General features: G+C 55.0%; 1 protein-coding gene across 9 annotated transcripts in view; it reads left to right on the forward strand.

Annotated features, from left to right (window-relative positions):
* The window catches only part of DAB2IP (DAB2 interacting protein), a 186,309-nt gene extending 165,901 nt beyond the window's left edge, over window positions 1-20,408 (forward strand). For 7 of the 9 annotated variants that reach the window (XM_073021893.1, XM_007968195.3, XM_007968184.3 and 4 more), the window contains 8 exons: window positions 748-984; window positions 2,690-2,891; window positions 4,828-5,006; window positions 6,944-7,832; window positions 8,606-8,758; window positions 10,556-10,749; window positions 15,712-15,799; window positions 17,230-20,408. In XM_073021893.1, the coding sequence (XP_072877994.1) occupies window positions 748-984; window positions 2,690-2,891; window positions 4,828-5,006; window positions 6,944-7,832; window positions 8,606-8,758; window positions 10,556-10,749; window positions 15,712-15,799; window positions 17,230-17,397 (2,110 nt within the window). In that variant the 3' untranslated portion in view covers window positions 17,398-20,408. The remainder of the gene's footprint in view (window positions 1-747; window positions 985-2,689; window positions 2,892-4,827; window positions 5,007-6,943; window positions 7,833-8,605; window positions 8,759-10,555; window positions 10,750-15,711; window positions 15,800-17,229) is intronic. The other 2 variants (XM_037984608.2, XM_037984592.2) reach the window with 2 other exon arrangements.
* The last annotated feature ends 348 nt before the right edge of the window (window positions 20,409-20,756 follow it).

Here is a 20,756-nt window from a genome sequence, read left to right on the forward strand (position 1 = left end):
CCACTTAAAGGTTGGCCAGGTGGGCCTGACCATGGCAGGCCAAGATCCCCAGTAGAACCAGGAGCCCCATTGTCTAGGGCCATCTCTGCCCACTTGCTCCATTACCCTGGGGCAGTCACTACCTCCCTTTCCCTCACCATCTAGAGAATGGAGAGCTGTGTTCTCCCACTGTGTTCAGGGGTAGTCCCATCTTGTTGATCTTTCTGAGCTTGTAGGAAATCCCAGATTCCTATGACATCATTCAAGCAAAGGAAATGAGTCTCAAAGCCAGTGATGGGAACCCAAGGAATAGTGGTCTGTTCCTGTTTTCCTCACTTCCCCCTAGACCCAGATGCCTGCTGTTAGGGTTGAAAAATGAAGTAGAGACTGGAGAAGAGGTGGCGAGGGCCCAGACCAGAAGCTGGATATAGGCAGTTCAGCACTGGCCCTTGGCAGTTAATTCCGGTTAGGATGGAGAGCCAACTCCTCAGGCCTCCTCCCATCCCACCGGCCTGGCCCTTCGCTGAGAACCCACTGCCCGATGGGAACCTGGTCTCCCCACTCCTCCTACTGCCTGGGCACTTGCTTTAGCCGCCCTGTACTGACTGCTCTCCCCAGACAGCTGTGTCCTCAGAGCTCAGACAGCGGGGCTGACCTCACGCAGCTGGTGGGGTAGAGCCAAGGCTGGAATGCAGGTTCCTGCTGTGTGCACTCCTGTCCTGGGCCCCTGCTTGATGGCCAAGCCCACCCTTGTCTGTCCCTGCACAGCGTCTTCCCACGGGAGTTGAAAGAGGTGTTTGCCTCGTGGAGGCAGGAGTGCAGCAGCCGCGGCCGGCCGGACATCAGTGAGCGGCTCATCAGCGCCTCCCTCTTCCTGCGCTTCCTCTGCCCAGCCATCATGTCGCCCTCACTCTTCAACCTGCTGCAGGAGTACCCCGATGACCGCACTGCCCGCACCCTCACCCTCATCGCCAAGGTCACCCAGAACCTGGCCAACTTTGCCAAGTGAGTGCCTCCTCCCTCACCAGGCAGAGTGGGCGGGGCTGGCATCCACAGGGCAAGCCCTGGGGGTGTTTCTGCCCCCAAGCTGGGCAGAGACCATAAACAGGCCCTGGTTTTGTCCCTGTCATCCTCAGTCCTTCTCCTTCCCACTTTTTAAAAAATAAAATCTCCACACTCTATCCTTCTACTCAAGGTATATGTCATTTTGATATGTTTCTTGATTTTTAAAGGTGGCAACATGAGACTTTTTTTTTTCCTTTTGCTTTTTTGAATTAATGTATTATTATAAGGATTCTCACATATCCCTTAGCGTTCATTAAGCCCTGTTTTGAAATAAATGACTAATATTCCTCCAAGGGGAACTGGCCCGTATTTCCTTAACCCATTCCCTGTGCTTGGACACTCGGGTTGGGCACCACTGTCCTGGTGTCATGCTGTCAGGATGCCTTTCTTTGCTGATAAAGCACTATTGGTGTTTTCGGCTGCATCCTTAGAGCAAGAGGGCAGAAGTAGAAGGGCTGGGTCATCTCACTGCTGTTCATTCTCAAAGCGTGGATTGAGCCCCATCCTGGGGCTGTCTATGTGCTGGGCTCTGACGGTACCAAGATGAATCAGCCCTGGTAGCGCTCAGTACTTCAGCCAGGGAGATGTGTGGAATAAGCAGGGGAGCAGTGACAAACACACATGAACCTCTTAGAAAGGCTCTCAGCTTGTTGGGAGAGGAGACAGGAAAGCCTCCAGGGTGACAAGATCCCCCAACTGCATGTCAGAGTGAGGCGTTCATTATCTCAAGGAAGAGGAGCAGAGGTCGGACATCCCAAGGAGGGCCATGTGCTGTGCCAGGTCAGGAGAAGCTGGCAATGAGACCTAAGAGGACAGCAAGGACCTGAAGGCCAGACAGGGCTGTGGGAGCCACCAGAGAGTTTTAAACAAGAGAGAGGATGGCCTTCCTCTGTTCTGGACCCTGAAAAGCTCACCCTGACAGCGGTGGGCAGATGGGTTGCAGGGAGCAGGATGGTAGCCAGAAGACCTGAAAGGAGAGCATAGCTGTGGTTCTAGCAACAATGGCAGAAAATTGGCAGGGAGGGGAGGGGGTATAGGAGGCAGTGGCTACAAGGGACAAGGTTAGGGGTTATTAGAAGGCAAAATCAGCGGGCCATGCCATTTGGGAACGAGGAAGAGGGAGGAGTTGACAACTGCCAGAGGTTCTGGCTCAGGTGTCTGTATGGGTAGTGGGGTCTCCACTTAGGGTAGGGAACTCAGGAGGAGGGCATGGGTTTGGGTGATGGTGATGACTTCACGTGTGGCCAGGCTAAGTAGGAGGGACTCCCAGGGGAGGTGCCTGCACATACATTAATACATGTCTGAAAGCTCATTGGGAGACCTGGGTTGAGCATGGATTGAGCATCATCTGCATACCAGGACAGTGAAACTTGGAGGAAAAGTGGAAGGACACTGTTAACAGGCAGTGTATGGGGGACACAGAACATTCCAGGTCCTGAGATAAAAGGTTCAGAAAAGGGTCACTGTTACCATGAGCAAGGAGGGCCCTGGTGACCTTGGTCAGAGCATATTCAGCTGACTTGGGGAGTGAGTGGGGTGGGAGCCGGCCACAGTAGGGAAAGCGGGTGGTGGTGTCCCAGTGGAGGGAGTTCCTGGGCAGGGCCTGCCTGGGCCCAGAGTGCTCACCCAGCTACCCTCTCTCCAGATTCGGCAGCAAGGAGGAGTACATGTCCTTCATGAACCAGTTCCTAGAGCATGAGTGGACCAACATGCAGCGCTTCCTGCTGGAGATCTCCAATCCCGAGACCCTCTCCAACACAGCTGGCTTCGAGGGCTACATCGACTTGGGCCGCGAGCTCTCCAGCCTGCACTCACTGCTCTGGGAGGCCATCAGCCAGCTGGAGCAGGTGCCTGGGGCTGTGGGGTGGAGGTGGGGCCAAAAGCTACCATCAGTCTTTTAGTGTTCCCCCTTCCAGAGTAACCATGGAGGGCAGAGAATTTGCCCATGTGGCATGATCAGGAGCTAACTGCGTACCAGGAGCCCAGGGCTCCAGGCCAGGTCCTGTCAGAACACACTGGGGATCTGTGGGCCCCATTTTCTCTGTGGGCAAATGCTGTGTTCACTCAGCAGTATCTGCCAAGGCAGCCCCACTCTGGGTACTAGGGCTGGGGTGTTCCGCATGCACTCAGCCTTTAGTGGACAAGTGCCACTGTGCTGCCTGCCAGAGCATGTGAGAAATAAAATTGGATCGCGAATTCACCTGTATGAAGAAGATGACTCAAGACCCTGTACCTCCACTTGTCCAGCAGGAAGTTGGAAACCTTTCTAGGATTGCCCTTGACCATCTGTTGACAAGGTTACTCCCTAGACACCTCTGACACTGCTACAGTCAGCCCTGTAGTGAGCCCTCCCTAGCCTGAGACTTCACTGACCCCCAGCCTCAGCCCACACAGTGAGCAATTAGTTCTCGGACTTAAGGGCTGGGTCTACCAGGAACTTCTTCCCAAATATCTGTTGCTTTCTAGGGCTCCAAGGGACCACCTTACTTTTGTAAGGTGCTGAAACTGGCCTGGAAGGCCCTTCATGCCTCCTGGTCCCATTCCCTAGAGGTGACCGCTCAGAGCACTGGTATGCAGCCTCCTGGACGCGATCTGTGCATGTGTAAGCACGCACAAACATGCAGGCGCACACACATAGAACTCTTTCCCTTTTTCAGTTTGTTTTAAAGCGAGAACGTACTGTGTATGCTGCTGTGTGCGTTTCTTACCACTCTATTGTGGGCCTCTTTGCTTGTCAGTGCAACCTGCACCACCGCCAGGGGCTTTTTAATGACTGCATCATATGAATGCTGTTTATTTCACCAGTCCCCTGTTGATGGACACTTAGGTTAGTCCTGACTTCACTAGAAATAGGTGCTGTTGCAATCAAAGGCCATCATTTTTGCTCATTTGTATCCACTTGCCTTTGGCTGTGAGAGACACAGGAGGGAGAAATGGAAATGAGGGCCGAGACCCTCCTTTCCACTGGTTCCAGTCCCTGCACTGCAGCCAACACCAGTCACTGTCACTGCCACCACTTACCTTCCCCCTGTGCTGTCCACGTATCTGCACAACCAGACAGGAAGAATGGAAGGTGATTGGTATTGTCACACTGGTGATAGGGTGCAACAGGGATTTGAAACACAACTGTTTGCCTCTCAATTGTGTGCTCTATTGCCTGCATGAGTTTTCACACTTTGTTTTCTCACAGAGACCTCTGTGGAAGCTTGTGCATAAACAGGTGAAGGCAGTGTCCCCATAGCCTAGAATCCTCTGCCCCTCAAGTCCTCTAAAGCGTGCCAGCAAGGTTCAGATGGGTTCAGGCTCTGCTTTCTGCCTGACCAGCACCTGGGGGTGCCTGGACCATCTCCACTGGTGCTCAGGTGCCAAAGTGGGTCAGGCCCCAGCCCATCCCATGGAGTAGATGATGTGAGAGGGGCTGTCACAGAAGCCTCTGGATGGAGAGGTGGAGGTGTGGAAATGTTGGGATTCCATGTGTGCTTTCCTCTCTGCGGAGGCACCAGGGCAGGGCAAACTGAAGGAGAGGCTTGCACTAGGTCAGCATCTCCCCCTGTGGGCCTCCTACTCCTGCCCCAGAAATACCTGGAAGCTGGTTAAAAACGTAGATTTACCGATTCCCTGGGCTCACCCCCCTCCCAGACCCAGCAGCTCTGACTGGTGGCAGGTGGGGATCTGCACTTCTGACAGGCTCCGCGGTGGTTTTCAGCCACAGTGGCTGCAGCACATATAGCCTACCTGTGTGGTCCCAGGAGGTCACACCTGCCTCTTGCTGTGCCTTTGCAGAGCATAGTGTCCAAACTGGGACCCCTGCCTCGGATCCTGAGGGACGTCCACACAGCGCTGAGCACCCCAGGTAGTGGGCAGCTGCCAGGGACCAACGACCTGGCCTCCACACCAGGCTCTGGCAGCAGCAGCATCTCAGCTGGGCTGCAGAAGATGGTGATCGAGAATGATCTTTCCGGGTAAGAGCTGCCAGGCATGTTGGGTGTGGTGGGTGCGTGTGCAGACTAGGCACAGCCCACCTGTAATCTCAGATGAGGAAAGAGAATGCCTACCTAGTGTTTATAAAACAAACCTGGCAAGACTTGAGTTGTACAGGTCCTAAGTGGTGAACCTCCGTTTGGGAATAATCAGGGAAGCCTTCCTAGAGGAGGTGATGCTATAGTTTTTTTCTTTTCTTTTCTTTTTTAATGTTTTAAGAAAAGTATCATTTCCATTGGTGGAAAAGGCATTCTAGGTAGAGGGACAAGCAAAGACATGATGTGTCAAAGAATAATTACTGGTCCCAAATAACCCCCAGCATTTCCAGATCCCCTGATATTTGTTAAAAATACACATGTTCCTGGTATTTCCTGAGCCTGAGTCAGAATCTTCAGAAGTGGTGTTTACCTGGGGGTGTTTTCAATAGGAGTTCGGTGGCTCTGCCAGGCTTGGAGGCTGGGAACCCCAGAAAACATAAAGTGTTGCTGAGACCCAGTCCTGGGGTCTACTTTGCCTAAATAAGACACACACAAGGCAGATTGGAAGGCAAAACGTTCTTGTTTAAGTCAAAATAGGGACATTTCTTTCAGTTCATGGTGAAGCATTTCTGCTCCACCCCTACTCTCCCCTCTCCCACCGGGGATCCCTCTTACCCCAGCATGTGAGGTCGTGGCTGCAGCAGCAGAGTTGGGAGTATGGTCTCCCTGAGGCAGTGGCAAGGCAGGCTTTTAAGCAGGGGAGGGTGCTGAGATCAAGAACCTGCTGAGATCAAGAACCTGGGGTTAGGGGAGCCTAGGAGGAGCCAGAGATGCAGGTCCGCTGAGTCTTGCATTGGATCTGTTCGGTGAATGTGCCAAGCGAAGCCAAGCAGAGTCACAGGCCAAGAGTTTGAAGTGGGGGGTGCGGTGGACAGCCCTTGAGCGGCTGAGAGGCAGCCGGGCCCGTGAGTTCTGAAAAGACTGACCTGGCGTGTGGCCTGGGCAGCCAGGTTCCCACTGCTCTCCATCTTTCCTGGCTCATCTGCTGCTCTAGCCAGCTCTCCCAGTCCCATGAGCATTGCAGCCCCGAGTGGCTGCTGCTGCCCATCTCAGGGAGTGGCGCTTCCCTTGCCATCTGAGGCTAAGCCAACCCATTCCCCATTCCAAGCCATATCAACCCCCCCAAGTCCTTGCTGCCTTCAGTTCCCCCCACCCACGTTCTTCTCTCCAAAGCCCCCCCGGCCCCCACCACAGTTATGCTTTCTTCCAAAGGAGCTAGCTTCTGGGGAGGGGCCAGGAAGAGGCCAGAGAAAAGCGTAGAGTGAGGAGGAGGCCAGGGCAAGTGCAGCCCTCCCACCGAGTCATGCTCTCCATGGAGCCTGCTCTCATTCCTTGTTTTTGCCAGGAACTCCAGCCCCCGCCTGCCAGTCAAACAAGGGAGCGGCAGCAGGAGGCTGGGCAAGAGGAGGTTTCACCGGGCCCCCACTTCAGTTACCAGTCTGATTAGGAACAAGAGGGAAGAGGCAGAGGGAACCCAGTGACTCTGAAGTTGGAGTTCTCAATGCAGGATCCGTGGATAGCAGAGAGCCACTGAGTTGTGGCTTAGGGCTTAGCTAAGGAGGAGTTTTCCAGAGCAAGCCAGGCCCCAGTACCCATTGTCCCAAGATGCAGCTGAACAGGGAAGGGGTCTTCCAGGCAGCGCGGCCTGAAATGTGCAGTGCTGGCCCCTAAAGAAGAGGTTCTGTGCAGGAGCAGCCGCCTCAGCCTCTGGTCCCCGGATTCTCCCACTCCTGTTACCCGAGCGCATCCATCTCCCCAGCGCTGACTTGGGCTGCCAGGCCCCGGCAGGTTGGTGGGTGCTGTCGGTTTGGACCCGCCTTGGCTGCACTCACAGTTCTTCTTTTCCCCTTCTTTCCCTGTGTGTGCTTGTCTCCCTGCAGTCTGATAGATTTCACCCGGTTACCGTCTCCAACCCCCGAAAACAAGGACTTGTTTTTTGTCACAAGGTCCTCCGGGGTCCAGCCCTCACCTGCCCGCAGCTCGAGTTACTCGGAAGCCAACGAGCCTGATCTTCAGATGGCCAACGGTGGCAAGAGCCTCTCCATGGTGGACCTCCAGGATGCCCGTGCGCTGGATGGGGAGGCAGGCTCCCCAGCGGGCCCCGATGTCCTCCCCACAGATGGGCAGGCCCCTGCAGCTCAGCTGGTGGCTGGGTGGCCAGCCCGGGCAACCCCAGTGAGCCTGGCAGGGCTGGCCACGGTGCGGCGGGCAGGCCAGACACCAACCACACCAGGCACCTCCGAGGGCGCGCCAGGCCGGCCCCAGCTGTTGGCACCGCTCTCCTTCCAGAACCCTGTGTACCAGATGGCGGCTGGCCTGCCGCTGTCACCCCGCGGCCTTGGCGACTCAGGCTCTGAGGGCCACAGCTCCCTGAGCTCACACAGCAACAGCGAGGAATTGGCGGCTGCTGCCAAGCTGGGAAGTTTCAGCACTGCCGCGGAGGAGCTGGCTCGGCGGCCCGGTGAGCTGGCACGGCGACAGATGTCACTGACTGAAAAAGGCGGGCAGCCCACGGTGCCACGGCAGAACAGTGCTGGCCCCCAGAGGAGGATCGACCAGCCTCCGCCCCCACCCCCGCCGCCACCTCCTGCCCCCCGCGGCCGGACGCCCCCCAACCTGCTGGGCACCCTGCAGTACCCAAGACCCTCAAGCGGAACCCTGGCGTCGGCCTCACCTGATTGGGCAGGCCCCAGTACCCGCCTGAGGCAGCAGTCCTCTTCCTCCAAGGGGGACAGCCCAGAACTGAAGCCACGGTCAGTGCACAAGCAGGTCAGTGCCACTAGTCAGAGGGCAGGGCTGGGCACTTGGGCCCAGCTGGGCTGTCATACCCCATACCATCCTCCTCCTCTCGGTCATTTCACCTCCTCCCGCACCCAGCTGCCATCCCATCCCACCAGCCTGCCACATGCACCACCCCCTCCCCCTGGCTTCTTCCTGAATCCTGTGAACCAGGGACACTGTAGCCTTGGGGAACTCCGGGCCCTTCTGTCACTGCCCCTAGGGGCAGGCTGGGGTCAGAGAGAAAGAGTGCATTCATCTTCAGTTCCAAGCCTGTCGAAGCCCCCACCCAAAGCAGGAGTCATCCTGCCCTACTCTGGCCCCACACTCCCCTCCCAAAATGTTTTCACAGGCTGGACAGACCTCCAGTCACAACCACCTGGAGCATGGATGGCCCTGTCACCCAAAGGCTGCAGGTGGTATCTGGAGTGGAGGTGCCTCGGCTGACAGCCCAGCCTGGCCCTGTCCTCTCAGCTCAGCCTGCCCCGGTGCCCCCAGTGGCAGGGTCACTCTCTGTCCCCTTGGCAGCAGAGGGTGCTGCTCAGGAGGCCACCTGGCACCTGTCGGCTCTGCCTTCGGCTACTGTCTGAGAGACAGAGTTCCTGGGTGGGGGCTGCCTCTGTAGGCGCTCAGTCAGCTGGAGGACCCTTCCCTCCCCACCGTGTCCCAGAGCTGCTTGTCCTTGTGGCTCACCTGGGCCACTAATGCCCTTCCTGCTTGCCCTCCGCCTCCCTCCAGCCCCTCACAGCTGTGTTTCGTTGTAGGGCCCTTCACCCGTGAGCCCCAATGCCCTGGACCGCACAGCCGCTTGGCTCTTGACCATGAACGCGCAGTTGTTAGAAGACGAGGGCCTGGGCCCAGATCCCCCCCACAGGGATAGGCTAAGAAGTAAGGACGAGCTCAGCCAAGCAGAAAAGGTAAAGCTGGACCCTGGCAGCTCGGGGCAGGGCGGGGCTGCCTCCTGGAACAGCTGGTAGGAGTCTCTCCCCCAGGTCCCCCAGCAGTGGGTGCTTGTGTCCTTGTGAAGGGCTTGTCCCCTCTGAGCCCCTGTTCCCTGTGAGGATAGCAGTCAGTGGGGTCTGGAAGAAAAGTAACAAGAGGGATGGATTAGCAGCTTAGACCTGAGGCTTAGACCTGAAGCTTCCCATCTACTGATTGGAATCACAAGGGAATTGTCTTAGATACAGACTCCTGGGACCTCTGGGAAGGCTCCTTAGCCCGGGGCAACTGAGGCAGCTGAGCTTCCTGAGGACCTGGGGGTTGAGGGGCTGAGGGGCTGAGGGTGCCCAAGAGACATATAGAGCCCCCCTGAGGGAGCCTAGTACCTGAGAAGGCAGAGGCATGGGTCCCCAGGATGACTGGGAGAGCCACCCCAGCCTGGCCTCCGGGGCTTGTGCCTGCCCACGGCCTGGCTCTTCACCACTCTGGTCTCCACCAGGGCCTGGGAAAGAAACAGCAGTTACCAGCATTGGGGGTGGGGTCAGGCTACCATTGAGATGTTTTCTTCCTCACTCCTGGGAACAGAACCTATTCTGAAAATCAAAATCTCACTCTGCCACACACATCTAGCATCTGCTGGGGCAGGGGGATGCTTTGTTGGTCTCCCAAGCCTTCCAGCTGTGGCAGCTGCTCTGGATCGGGGGGTAGTTTTTGTCTCCTACTGCCAGCTGCAGTCCATGTAGACAGAGGAACCAGCGCAGGCCCCAGATCGGCAGGCGCTTCTCCACTCCCCTCTGGATGCTCTCGCCCCTCCGGGCCCCAGGAAAGCCTGTGGCAGCCTCTCGAGCAAGGGTATTGGGGTCAGAATGGCAGAACTCCCTGGCCTCAGGCGAGGCCCATCTCCATGCTGCATCCTGCCGCCACCACCATCCCCGGTCCACTGCATCCACCTGCTTTCACCATAGTTACGTGAAGGGGACCAGGGGACAGGGGACACAGTGCTCCCAGAGCCAGAGTTTGGCTGGGGAGTGAGGAGGCCTGGCCTCACTCCAGGCTCTTTGCATCCCTGTGTCCTCATGGCGTCTGGCCCCTCTCGATCCCGGCGTTGGCCTTTCCTCGCTCAGCACAGAGCACCTGGCTCCTCTGTGCAGCCACGCCACTTCCCAGCCTCGTCCACATCCCTGTTCCTCCCTGATGGTTGGGGTCTGTGCTGGACTGAGGCAGATCCAGAGCCTGGACCACCTGCCTTTCAATTCTCTCTCTCTCCATTTCCTCATGCCACTGCCACCCTCTGGCTTTAGATTCAAACAGAGGCTGGGAAGCTGGGATCTTACCCTGCTAGTCAGTCGCTCTTCATGTGACATAGTCTCCTTGTCTGGGCCTCAGTTTCCCCTCCTGCAGAGCTCCCACCTCTCAGGGTGCTGTCACACGTCCTTCATATATCCAAGGGTTCTTTAACCTTTGTCATAAAAAGTTCAAAGCCCTAGTTACACCCTTACTCCTGGGATTTGGGTTTGAGTCTTCATCCCCGCCGTAGCCATACAGGTCAGGCTGGGAGCTTGGAGTGGAGACCCCCTGGTGGGGAACAGGCACACATCTGGCTGCAGCCCCCACCAGCTGGGCTCCTTGGGCATCTCTTTGCTATGTGAAGTGGGCAGGTCACAGCCACTGGGGCCTTCCAAGTGGGGCTCCTCCTACCCTTCCTCCCACTCGGGCTGACGAAGCTGTGCTCTCTGTCCTGGGTGCTGTGCCCGTGGATGCTGCTCTCCTGGTAGGACCTGGCGGTGCTGCAGGACAAGCTGCGAATCTCCACCAAGAAGCTGGAGGAGTATGAGACCCTGTTCAAGTGCCAGGAGGAGACGACGCAGAAGCTGGTGCTGGAGTACCAGGCACGGCTGGAGGAGGGCGAGGAGCGGCTGCGGCGGCAGCAGGAGGACAAGGACATCCAGATGAAGGGCATCATCAGCAGGTGGGGCCCACACCTGTCTGGCCCGGCCACAGGCACAGGCAGGGCAGACATCGCTGCCTTCAAGGAGGCCCCTGGTGGGAGAGCCTCCTCAAAGGATGAGCTGAGTGTGGAGAGGAGGAGGGAAGAGAGTGGCTGGGCAGTGGGAACAGCGTGAGCACAGGCCTGGAGGCAGAAGGTGGCCTAGAGGGTGGGCAGCCCACGCAGAATGCAAAGCTGGGGATGAGGCTGGACCAGTGACAGCTGGCTCCCGATGGGCCTGAGCCCCTACAAGGAGCCATGCCATCTTAGCGCTCTGAGGGACGCTGAGAAGCTGGATTGGGGGGTGCCAGGAAAGACAGTGAGAACCAAATACAGGGTAAGAAAAGTGGGAATGAGCATCAGTTACGTACAGTAGGTGAAGGTGGAAGACACAGCATAGCCCCCAGATTCCTACCAAGAGTGTCTGGGTGTGGGCGTATCAGGGTACCAGTTACTGAGCTGGGAACTGTTAAGAGGAGTGGTTTGGGTGGGGAGGGAAAGGGGGATGGTGCCCGTCTGATATCCTGAGTTTTAAGCCTCGGTTATCTGGGAAAGGGCTTCAGAGGAACAGCAAGTTTTAATGCTGACTCTCATTTTTTTGAAGGCTTATGTCAGGCCCCATGGTGACGCCTCCATCTCTGTCTCTGCCTGTGGGTAGGGCATATCTACCTTGGTGTCAGGCAGGGAGTGCAGTCAACCCTAGGGTCCCAGTTGTGGAGTTTACTTCCTTCTAATACCAAGCATGGGAGGACAGACAGTGTGTCTTGTTTGCATTGGCCTGGTCTAAGACTCCATCAGCTGGACAGACCAAGCAGGTGTGCAAGAGCCAGGAAGGCCTCCACTCCATGCTTTGTCCATGGCATAAGGCCTTCCCGGATTCCTCCTATTTAGACGACCTGTTTCTCTGTTCCTGACTGTTGTTTGCTTCATTTACTTGTAGTTTTGTTCATTATAAAATAGTTAACATGAGTGAAACCAGGGTGATTAGAAACCTGCTGTTCACTTGATCTCCAGCTCTGCTCTTGGCTCACCTTGTGTGTGTTTCCAAGAATGGAAATGCTTTTCAATTTAACTGCCTTCTCCACATTGTTTGTATTCTCTGATATTTGCATGTTCTGAATTTAGAGACTTGCTTAACACGTTCGTTTCTACTAACCAATCCTGGAATATTTCCTCCTTAATGTAAGTGCCAATTAGGTAGATAGTGTTCAAGTATTCCATATCCTTACTGGCTTTTCTATTTCTCCCTTCATTCCAACTGGTGTTTGCTTTATATGCACTGAAACTATTCTTAGGTGCATACACATTTAGGCTATTTATGTACTATTGTTGAATTAACCTCTGTCATTATAAAATCACCTTCTTTATCCCTTGGAATATTCTTTGCTATGAAATCTGCCTTGTCTGCTATTAATGTAGCCACCCCAACTTCCTTTTGATTTGTGTTAGTATGGTATAGCTTTTGTCATCCTCGTGCCTTTAACTCATTGTCTTAGTCCATTCAGGCTGCTGTAACAAGATACCTTAGACTGGGTAATTTATAAACAACAGAAAATGTATTGTCCCCAGTTCTGAAGTCTAACATCAAAATGCCAGCAGATTCAGGGTATAATGAGGACTCTCTGCTTCATATTATAGTGCCCTGTTGCTGTGTTCTCACATTGTCGGGGGTGTGAACAAGCTCCCTTGGGCTTCTTGTATAATATAAAAGCACTAATCCCATTTTTGAAGGCAAAGCCCATATGATGTAATCACCTCTCAAAAACCCTACCTATTAAGATAATCACCTTGGGGGTTAGGTATCAACATATGAATTTAGAGGGTGACACAAACATTCAGAGCATAAACACTCATCTATATATATGAAGTGAGTTTGTTTTACAGGCACCATACTGTTGGGTCTTGCTTTTGTCTAAATGTTTCTGCCTTTTAATTGGATTGTTTTGACCATTTACATTTAATGTAATTATTGATGTATTTAAATCTGTTGCCTTGTTTCCTATTTGTACCATCTATTCTTTTTTTCCTGCCTTCTTTTGGACTGAGTATTTTTTTATGATTCCATTTTGTCTCCTATTGACTTATTAGCTATATCTCTTTTTTGCTCTAGGGCAGGGATTGGCAAACTTTCTACAAAGGAGCAGATCAAAAGTATTTTAGGCTTTGTAGGCCATATGGCTCTATTGCAACTGTTCAGCTCTGCTGTTGTAGCAGAACTATTTGTGTGAGATGGCTGTTTACAAAAACAGGCAATGGTCCGGATTTGGCCCTCACCCTGAGGCTGTAATGACAGGGAGTCTGTCATTGTCTTTGTTCCTCTGTACTTTATGTATCTGTTTTCCCTGGCTATTTGTAAGACACTTTTTTCTTTTTTTTAAAATCACTGGTTGTCAGTAGTTTGATTGTGATGTTCATTGGTGTGGTTTTCTTCTAGTTTCTTGGGTCTTGGGTTGTATGTCTGCAGTCCTGCCTCCCCGCATTTCTTTCTCTGGGATTCCTACCACACGTGCATTAGGCTGACTCATATTGTCCCGTATCTCACTGATGCTTTGTTATCTTCTTCATTTTTCTTCTGTTTTTTGTCTTTGATAGTTTCTATGACTATGTCTTCAAGTTTGCTAATTATTTCTTCTTCAGTGTGTAACCTGCTATTAATCTGATCCAGTATTTTTTCACTGCAGATAATTATATTTTTTACCTCTTAGAATTTCCATTTTGCTTTAAATTCCATCAGTTTTAATTCTCATTGTGCTTTTACTTCTATTTTCTGAAACACGTAGAATGTATTTATAATACCTTGTTGTTTTCATGTACTTGTCTAATTCTATCATCTGTGACATCTGAGTCTGTTTTTACTGATATATTTTCCACCTGCTTATGAGTTTTTCTACTTCTCTCTGTATACTTAGTAATTTTTGGTTGGATGCCAGGCATTGTGAATCTTACAGTTAGGTGCTGAATGTTTTTGTGTCCCTTTAAATCCTTTCTGGGGGCTTTATTCTGGGAGACAGTGAGGTTAGTTGGAATCTGTTCAGTCCTCTCGGGGTTTCCTTTTAAGTTTTGTTAGGCTGCGTCCTGCAGAGCCTTTAGTCTTGCCCTAACGTGGCCCTGCTGCTGAGGGGGTTTCCTTCCACGGTCCTCTGTGATTCCCAGTGTTAGTGCGTCACTCCACTCCTGCTGGTACAACATGAACTGCTTCTGGGATTGTTTTGTGTTCTCCTTTCTGATGGTTCTTGCCTAGCCTGGTAATTTTCTCATCTGCATGCAGATATTATTCAGTCAGAGACACAAGGGGAACCCCCACTTGGGAGCTGTGTGGAGTTTCTCTCTGCCTCTTGCTCCTCTCTAGCTGTCTGCCCTGCAAGTCCTACACTTTGACCTTCCTGACCTGCCTGTCTCCTCAGCTCAGTGAGGCTGCTGACTCTGCCTTCCCTCTGCTTCCAGGCCGTTCACTGGGCTCACCTTGTTGGTTTCCGTTCTCCTAGAAATAATTGTACTGCATTGCCTATATTATGTCCAGATTTCTGGTTTGTTTGTTTGGTTTTTAATAAAGAGATGGGGTCTCGCCATGTTACCCAGGCTGGTCTTGAATTCCTAGCCTCAAGTGATCCACCCTCCTTGGCCTCCCAAAGTGCTGAGATTATAGGTGTGAGCCAATGTGCCTGGCCCTGTTTGTTTTTAAGATGAGGGTAAATACAGTCTCCTTCCAATCTAATTTTCCTTAACAAAACTCATACCCTCCCCACACCCCACCCCCAGCACAAGCTTTCCTCAGAGTGGTACCTTCCTGTACTGGGGAACCTGCCCCAAGGGTCCCCCCCTGCCACCACTCCTCCTGGTTAGTGCTCCCTGAACTGCTGCCCTGCTGCCCCCATTACAGTCCCGTGCCCAGCACTGTGGCTCCCTGTGTGTCTACTGTGAGTGGGCCAAGGGCTTGCCCAGGGTGCGGTGGCTGCTCTGGGCTGGAGGAGTCAAGAGGGCAGGGATGGAGAGAAGCCTTGAGAGTGGAGGGCTCATCTGAGAAGAGTGTGCGGAGCAAGGAGAAGGGATGCTGAGGCCAAAGCCCTGTGGAACCCCCATGTCCAGGGGCAGACAGGACAAGGCATCTGAGACAGGCAGACCCAGAGAGTGTGGAATCCCAAAGCCAAAGGAGAGTGGGAAGGTGGGAGTGCCCAGCAGTGGGTGTCTCAGGAGCCAGCCAGGTGGGGCCGGGGTCTCCCAGGGAGGGAGCAGCAGGACAGAGCCAGCCTCCTGCCCACTGAGCTTCTGCAGATGGTGTCCCCCAGCCTCTGCTCATTGTCCTACCTGCACACCGGTCCTTCAGCTGTCTCCTACCGACGTGCCACCTCCCAGCCCACCCTCCAGGAAGTCACTGCTTTCTGCTCTTTGTTCCAGGGACCTGAGCTTTCCACTAGAGCAGCTGCTCCATGCAGGGTGTAGTTAGTTACTCGTGCCTCCTGCCCTGTGAATTCCTTGAGGGAAGGGACTAGAGTTCATTCATCTTGGTACCTCGAGTGCCCAGTGCAGAGTCTGCACAACTTTGTGAAGATGGCAGGAGCAGGGCGGAAGAAGTTCTAGAGCCTTTCAGGGCCTTCATCGTTCCAGCACCTGCCTAGCTCTAGGGGTTTTGAAGATCTAACACCCATTCCCACCCATCTTGGCTCCTAGAAGAACATCGGGAAGGGGGCAGCCCAGGGGCCTCTGGGGCTTTAGGAGCAGCAAGTGTGGGATGTGGAGGTGAGGAAGGAGGCCCAGCAGTGTCAGTTGCTGGGAGTCGGCTGGAAGGCCTCTGTCCCAGGCAAGTATGGGAGTCAAGTCTGTGACCCAAGGAGGGGGTCTCCTAGTGTGTCCCTGCTCTGCGTGGGGTTGATGGGCTTGTTCCCACACCCTCCCCACCTCTGTTGCCTCCAGGGCCAGCCTGACTGTCCCTGTCTCTGGCTATAGGTTGATGTCCGTGGAGGAAGAACTGAAGAAGGACCATGCAGAGATGCAAGCAGCTGTGGACTCCAAACAGAAGATCATTGATGCCCAGGTGGGGGCTCTGGCCCTTTGGTCAGCCACAAGAGTTAAAGGGCCTGGGATTAGGAGGGGGTGACCTGAGCCTCTCCATCCTCAGTCATACCTCACTGCAGACACTGAGGGGAATAAGAAACCAGAATCTCTGCCCTGAGAAGTCAGACCTGTGGTCTTAGTGGGCCACAAGCTCACTGGGACAGGCTGTGAAAGGAGAGAGACAGCTCCTCCCCTGCTGGGGCTCTTTTTTTTTTTTTTTTTTTTTTTTTTGAGGCGGAGTCTCGCTCTGTCGCCCAGGCTGGAGTGCAGTGGCCGGATCTCAGCTCACTGCAAGCTCCGCCTCCCGGGTTCACGCCATTCTCCTGCCTCAGCCTCCCGAGTAGCTGGGACTACAGGCGCCCGCCACCTCGCCCGGCTAGTTTTTTTTATTTTTTAGTAGAGACGGGGTTTCACCGTGTTAGCCAGGATGGTCTCGATCTCCTGACCTCGTGATCCGCCTGTCTCGGCCTCCCAAAGTGCTGGGATTACAGGCTTGAGCCACCGCGCCCGGCCTTTTTTTTTTTTTTTTTTTTGAGACGGAGTCTCGCTCTGTCGCCTAGGCTGGAGTGCAGTGGCCGGATCTCAGCTCACTGCAATCTCCGTCTCGCGGGTTCCCGCCATTCTCCTGCGTCAGCCTCCCGAGTAGTTGGGACTACAAGTGCCCGCCACCTCGCCCGGCTAGTCTTTTGTATTTTTTTTTTAGTAGAGACGGGGTTTCACCGTGTTAGCTAGGATGGTCTTGATCTCCTGACCTCGTGATCCGCCCGTCTCGGCCTCCCAAAGTGCTGGGATTACAGGCTTGAGCCACCGCGCCCGGCCCCTGCCGGAGCTCTTGGTGGGTATTGTCTTTCACCAGGACTGCTGACCAAAGAGTGGAAGCTACCAGGAGGGAGGTGGGGTTAGGAGTGATGGCAGACTGGTCAGAGGGAGCAGAGGGACTCTTGTTCACAGCTGTGGCATCCAGGCTGCATTGAGGGGAGACATGAAAGGCTCTCTGGCTCCAGCCTCCTTTACTCAGGGCTACACTGCTTTCCTTTACTCGCCCAGGAGTAGGCTGGGCCTTGCTCAGACTGTAAACTGCATAGACCAGGAGCGGTGACCTCTGGTGTGTCACGCAGACACATGTGAGCAAGGGTGCCGGCCCCAGGGGCCTCAGGCAGCCCATAGATAGCACCAGAGCTGCTCCATTTGGGATGATAAGCAGGCAGCGAGGCTGCGTCCATGATGCTGCAGAGGCCTCTGCCTGCCTTCTCTTGCCAACTGCTTGCAGCCTGGAGCCTGCCTGCCCCCCTCATCTCCAGGCCACCCCATTCCTTACTATCGCAGTGCTTGTCGTAGGTACACAAGGCCCTAAGGAGGCCCCTAAGGAGCCTGTCCCATGACCCCCGCTCACACCCCCGTTGTCCACAGGAGAAGCGCATTGCCTCGCTGGATGCCGCCAATGCCCGCCTCATGAGTGCCCTGACCCAGCTGAAAGAGAGGTACAGCATGCAAGCCCGTAACGGCATCTCCCCCACCAACCCCACCAAATTGCAGATTACTGAGAACGGCGAGTTCAGAAACAGCAGCAATTGTTAACCTGCCTGAGGAGGGAGGAAGCTACCCAAGGAGAGGGGGACTATGGTGGCCAAGGGCAGGGTCTCGGCCTGGGGAGGCACCCACGGTTGCAGCCCCAGCGCAGGTGTCAGGGGGCCGAGCCTCCCCTCCCCGCCGCTGTCCAGGAGGTGGCCGCAGAGGGAGCCGCCAGAGACTGAAGCAGCGTGAGGCAAGGTCACCAGCCGCTCCCTGTGGGGTGCGGGCAGAAGAGACTGCACGCTGGGGAGTGGGGACAGCCTGGTGAGGCAGGGGGCCTGCCAAGAACATGTCTGTTGGTTCCTGAATGTGGCGTGTCCTTGTTCTCCTGGATCTGGCCGAGTGCATGTTCCCCACATCCATGCCAGGGAGGGGGCTTCTTGGAGGGGGGACTCAAGGACTAGGGGCCTATACCTGTGGCTTCCCCTCACTTCCTTGGGGGGCCCAGGACTCCCTGGCAGCCAAGCCCTGTCCTGTGGGACCTGGCACTTGGTGGGTTGGTTGGCAGGCAGGAAGATAGGAGGACACAGGGCAGGAGGTCAGTGTCCCCTGCCTGTCTCCATCCGAAGCACCTGCCACTGCATGCGGCCTATTGGGACCTTCCTGGATGTGAGGAACTGAGGATTCCTACCCACCCACCCCCTCTGAACCTGTCCCCAGAGCGCCACCTGCCACCTTCTTCCCTGCCTTAGTTGTATTGCCAGATAGACCCAGTGAGGGCCATGGCTTTTTCTTGTGAGCTCTTATCCCTGTGGGGAGGACCCACAGCTTCCCACATTTCCCACACAGGCCCAGGCTGATGCTCTAGGGCTCCCAGAAGCCAAAGATCTGGGTGGATCTGGCCAGATGGCTCTGAGCACTGTATCTGCCTTCTCCTGGGGCCCAGCACACCCAGGGCACAGTGGCCCTGTAGGGAGTGCCACCTGGTGCTCACCCTGACAGAAAAGGTGATCCTTCCTCTGAGTGATGGTTTAAAAAAAGATTCTAACGCCTGCAGGCCCTGAGAAGGTGGATAACTGTGATTTTTTTTCCTTTCACAGTATGCATTAGAAACAAAAGCCCGCTTGCTCGCTTGCTGGAACACAGGGGCCTTTTAAGTTGAGCGTGCGCACTGCATGGGAAATAGCGGCCCTGGAGGATGTTAGACTTGCTCCCTCTCCAAGACAGCAGCAGCCTGCACCCAGCCCCGTGTGTGCAGCCGGCCTCCTCCTCACCCTTCCCGGCCCCCGGCCAACGACCCAGGCGCTGCATACAGGGGAGGGGCGCACCCCACAGCTGGGGCAGGTTTTCCTCAGCTCTAGGCTGTTCCGTAGCTTATTTGCCCCTCCCCCACTTTCAAGACAGATGAGCAGGAGCTTGGGTCTCTCTCGGCCCCTGTCTGTTCCCAGCCCCTGCAGGTTCCGAGCAAGGGCCCTGGGTAACAAGGGTGGAAGTGGGGCCTTTGCCAGCAGAACCAAGGCAGAGTGAGCTGCAGGAACCACCCCGCTGCCCCTGCAGCTGGAATGTACCACAGAGGCCCCACCGGAAGGGTGGATGTTCTGGAGGGGTGGCCCAGAGCCATACTGCATCCACCCTGAGCTCAGGGACAGGTGACAGCAGCTGCTCTGGGAAGGGGCTCTTAGATGTAACCTACAATTCAGTTAGGCTAGAGACAGATGCTGGTGGAGGGAGGCCCAGACCACAGGAAGATGGGAGGCAGGAGCAGAGGCCCTGCCCCCACCCCTTCCTGCCCCACTCCTGTCTTGTCCCCACCCATGCGCCTTCGTGCCTGAGACCAGGGTGACCACACAGGCAGGGCCTGGCTCCGATCTCATCCTCCCACTGCCCAGTGAGCCCTGCCCTCCTCTCCCCAGCCCCCTCCCACCACTGCCTCGTAGAGTGACCTCGGACAGAGCCTCCTTAGCAATATGGGGAGGCTCCCAGGGCCTGGACAGGTGGGCTCGGAGGCCACCCGCTGTGGCCGGTGCCAGCTGCCCTTGCAGGGGTGGGTGAGCTCTCAGGCCGAGAGCCTTATTTACCTAGTGCAAAAACTGTAAAAGTGTACAGACTCTTCACAGATTTTTATCTTAATTGCAAGTCTGCCAATTTTGTAAATGTTCTTGGTGTTTGACTGTAATGTAACTATCTCACCTAATGGTTGTACATATCCTTTGGTCCTGGTGCTGCCGAGGGCTGGCCGGGACTGCTGCTCTCCCAAGGGTTTTATTTTATTTCTGAATCTAGAGAACAGTATTGGGCAGGAGGAAGAGGCTTGAGGTCTGCAGGGGTTGTTTTCCCTACCTGTGGCATTTATGTGTTGGCTTTGCAGCTGCTGTCTGGGTAGCGGCTGCTGGGGTGCTTTCACTGGGCCAGTCAACAGGGGCTCCTGCCCGGGCCACAGAGAACCTGAGTTCCCAGGAGCTGGGCCCTGCCTGCAGCCAGGGATGGGATTGCCAGAGGCCCTGGAGGGAAGGACAGTCCCTGCTGGGGAAAAACACAGCCCTGGGGCCCCCTGGTCACTGAGACTCAGCCTCTGCTGGAAAAAGCCACGCTCTCCCCTCTAGCACAGAGGCCTGACTGACTTTTTTGCTTAACTTCCATGTTCTGGGTAATGGAGACTGCCAAACCTCCTGTCAGTGAGGACTCTTTCCAACTGCCCAGAGAGTGGGGGTGGAGGATTGAGGCTACAGCTCCACACGCCCCGGTCCCCCAGAGCATCTGCCCCAAGTACACCTCCCCTTCCGCCCCGCACAACTGCGGGAGCCAGACTGTCCAGGGAAACAGCCCCTCTTTTCTACACACTCAGCCACAAAGCCCCCCAGCCCCCACACCACGTCCCAGCTCCCCTCTTTTGTAAGTATGTGAAAAGGAAAAAATGCAAACATTGGAGTTTGGGCTGGAGCTCCTCCCTCCAGCTGCGACTTTTAACTATGTAATAATGTACAGAGGAAGCTGTTGGTGTTCTAAGACTCTGTGTGGCTGTGCAATTTCTGTACATTTGCAATTAGAAATATTAAAGATTTATTTAGCTATTTTAAGCCTGACTCGTGTCTCCATTCAGCTGTGTGATGTTACAGGGGTGACCCTGAGTCCGGAGTGGACACTGGCCTTTATCAAGGGGACCCCAGCATCTGGTTCACTCTGGTGGCAGTCGTGGGCAAGGGATACCCCTAAAGCCAGTGGTGGTGGTCTGGCCAGCTTGGCTCACTGGGTGATCTGGGATCGCCCCTCCTCCTCTGAGTTGGGGGGGTCTCTGCACCAGGGAGTAAAGCAGTTGTCCTCTTAAAAGCTCTCCCTTGACTCTGACATGTTTGGAAGAAAAGTCTTCGCTGGCCCCACCACCTCCTGGGAGATAGGGCGGCCCCAGCACCTTCACTGCAGCACAC

This window comes from Chlorocebus sabaeus, chromosome 12 (genome assembly GCF_047675955.1).
Source record: "Chlorocebus sabaeus isolate Y175 chromosome 12, mChlSab1.0.hap1, whole genome shotgun sequence".
In the NCBI taxonomy this organism is placed as follows: Eukaryota; Metazoa; Chordata; class Mammalia; order Primates; family Cercopithecidae; genus Chlorocebus; species Chlorocebus sabaeus.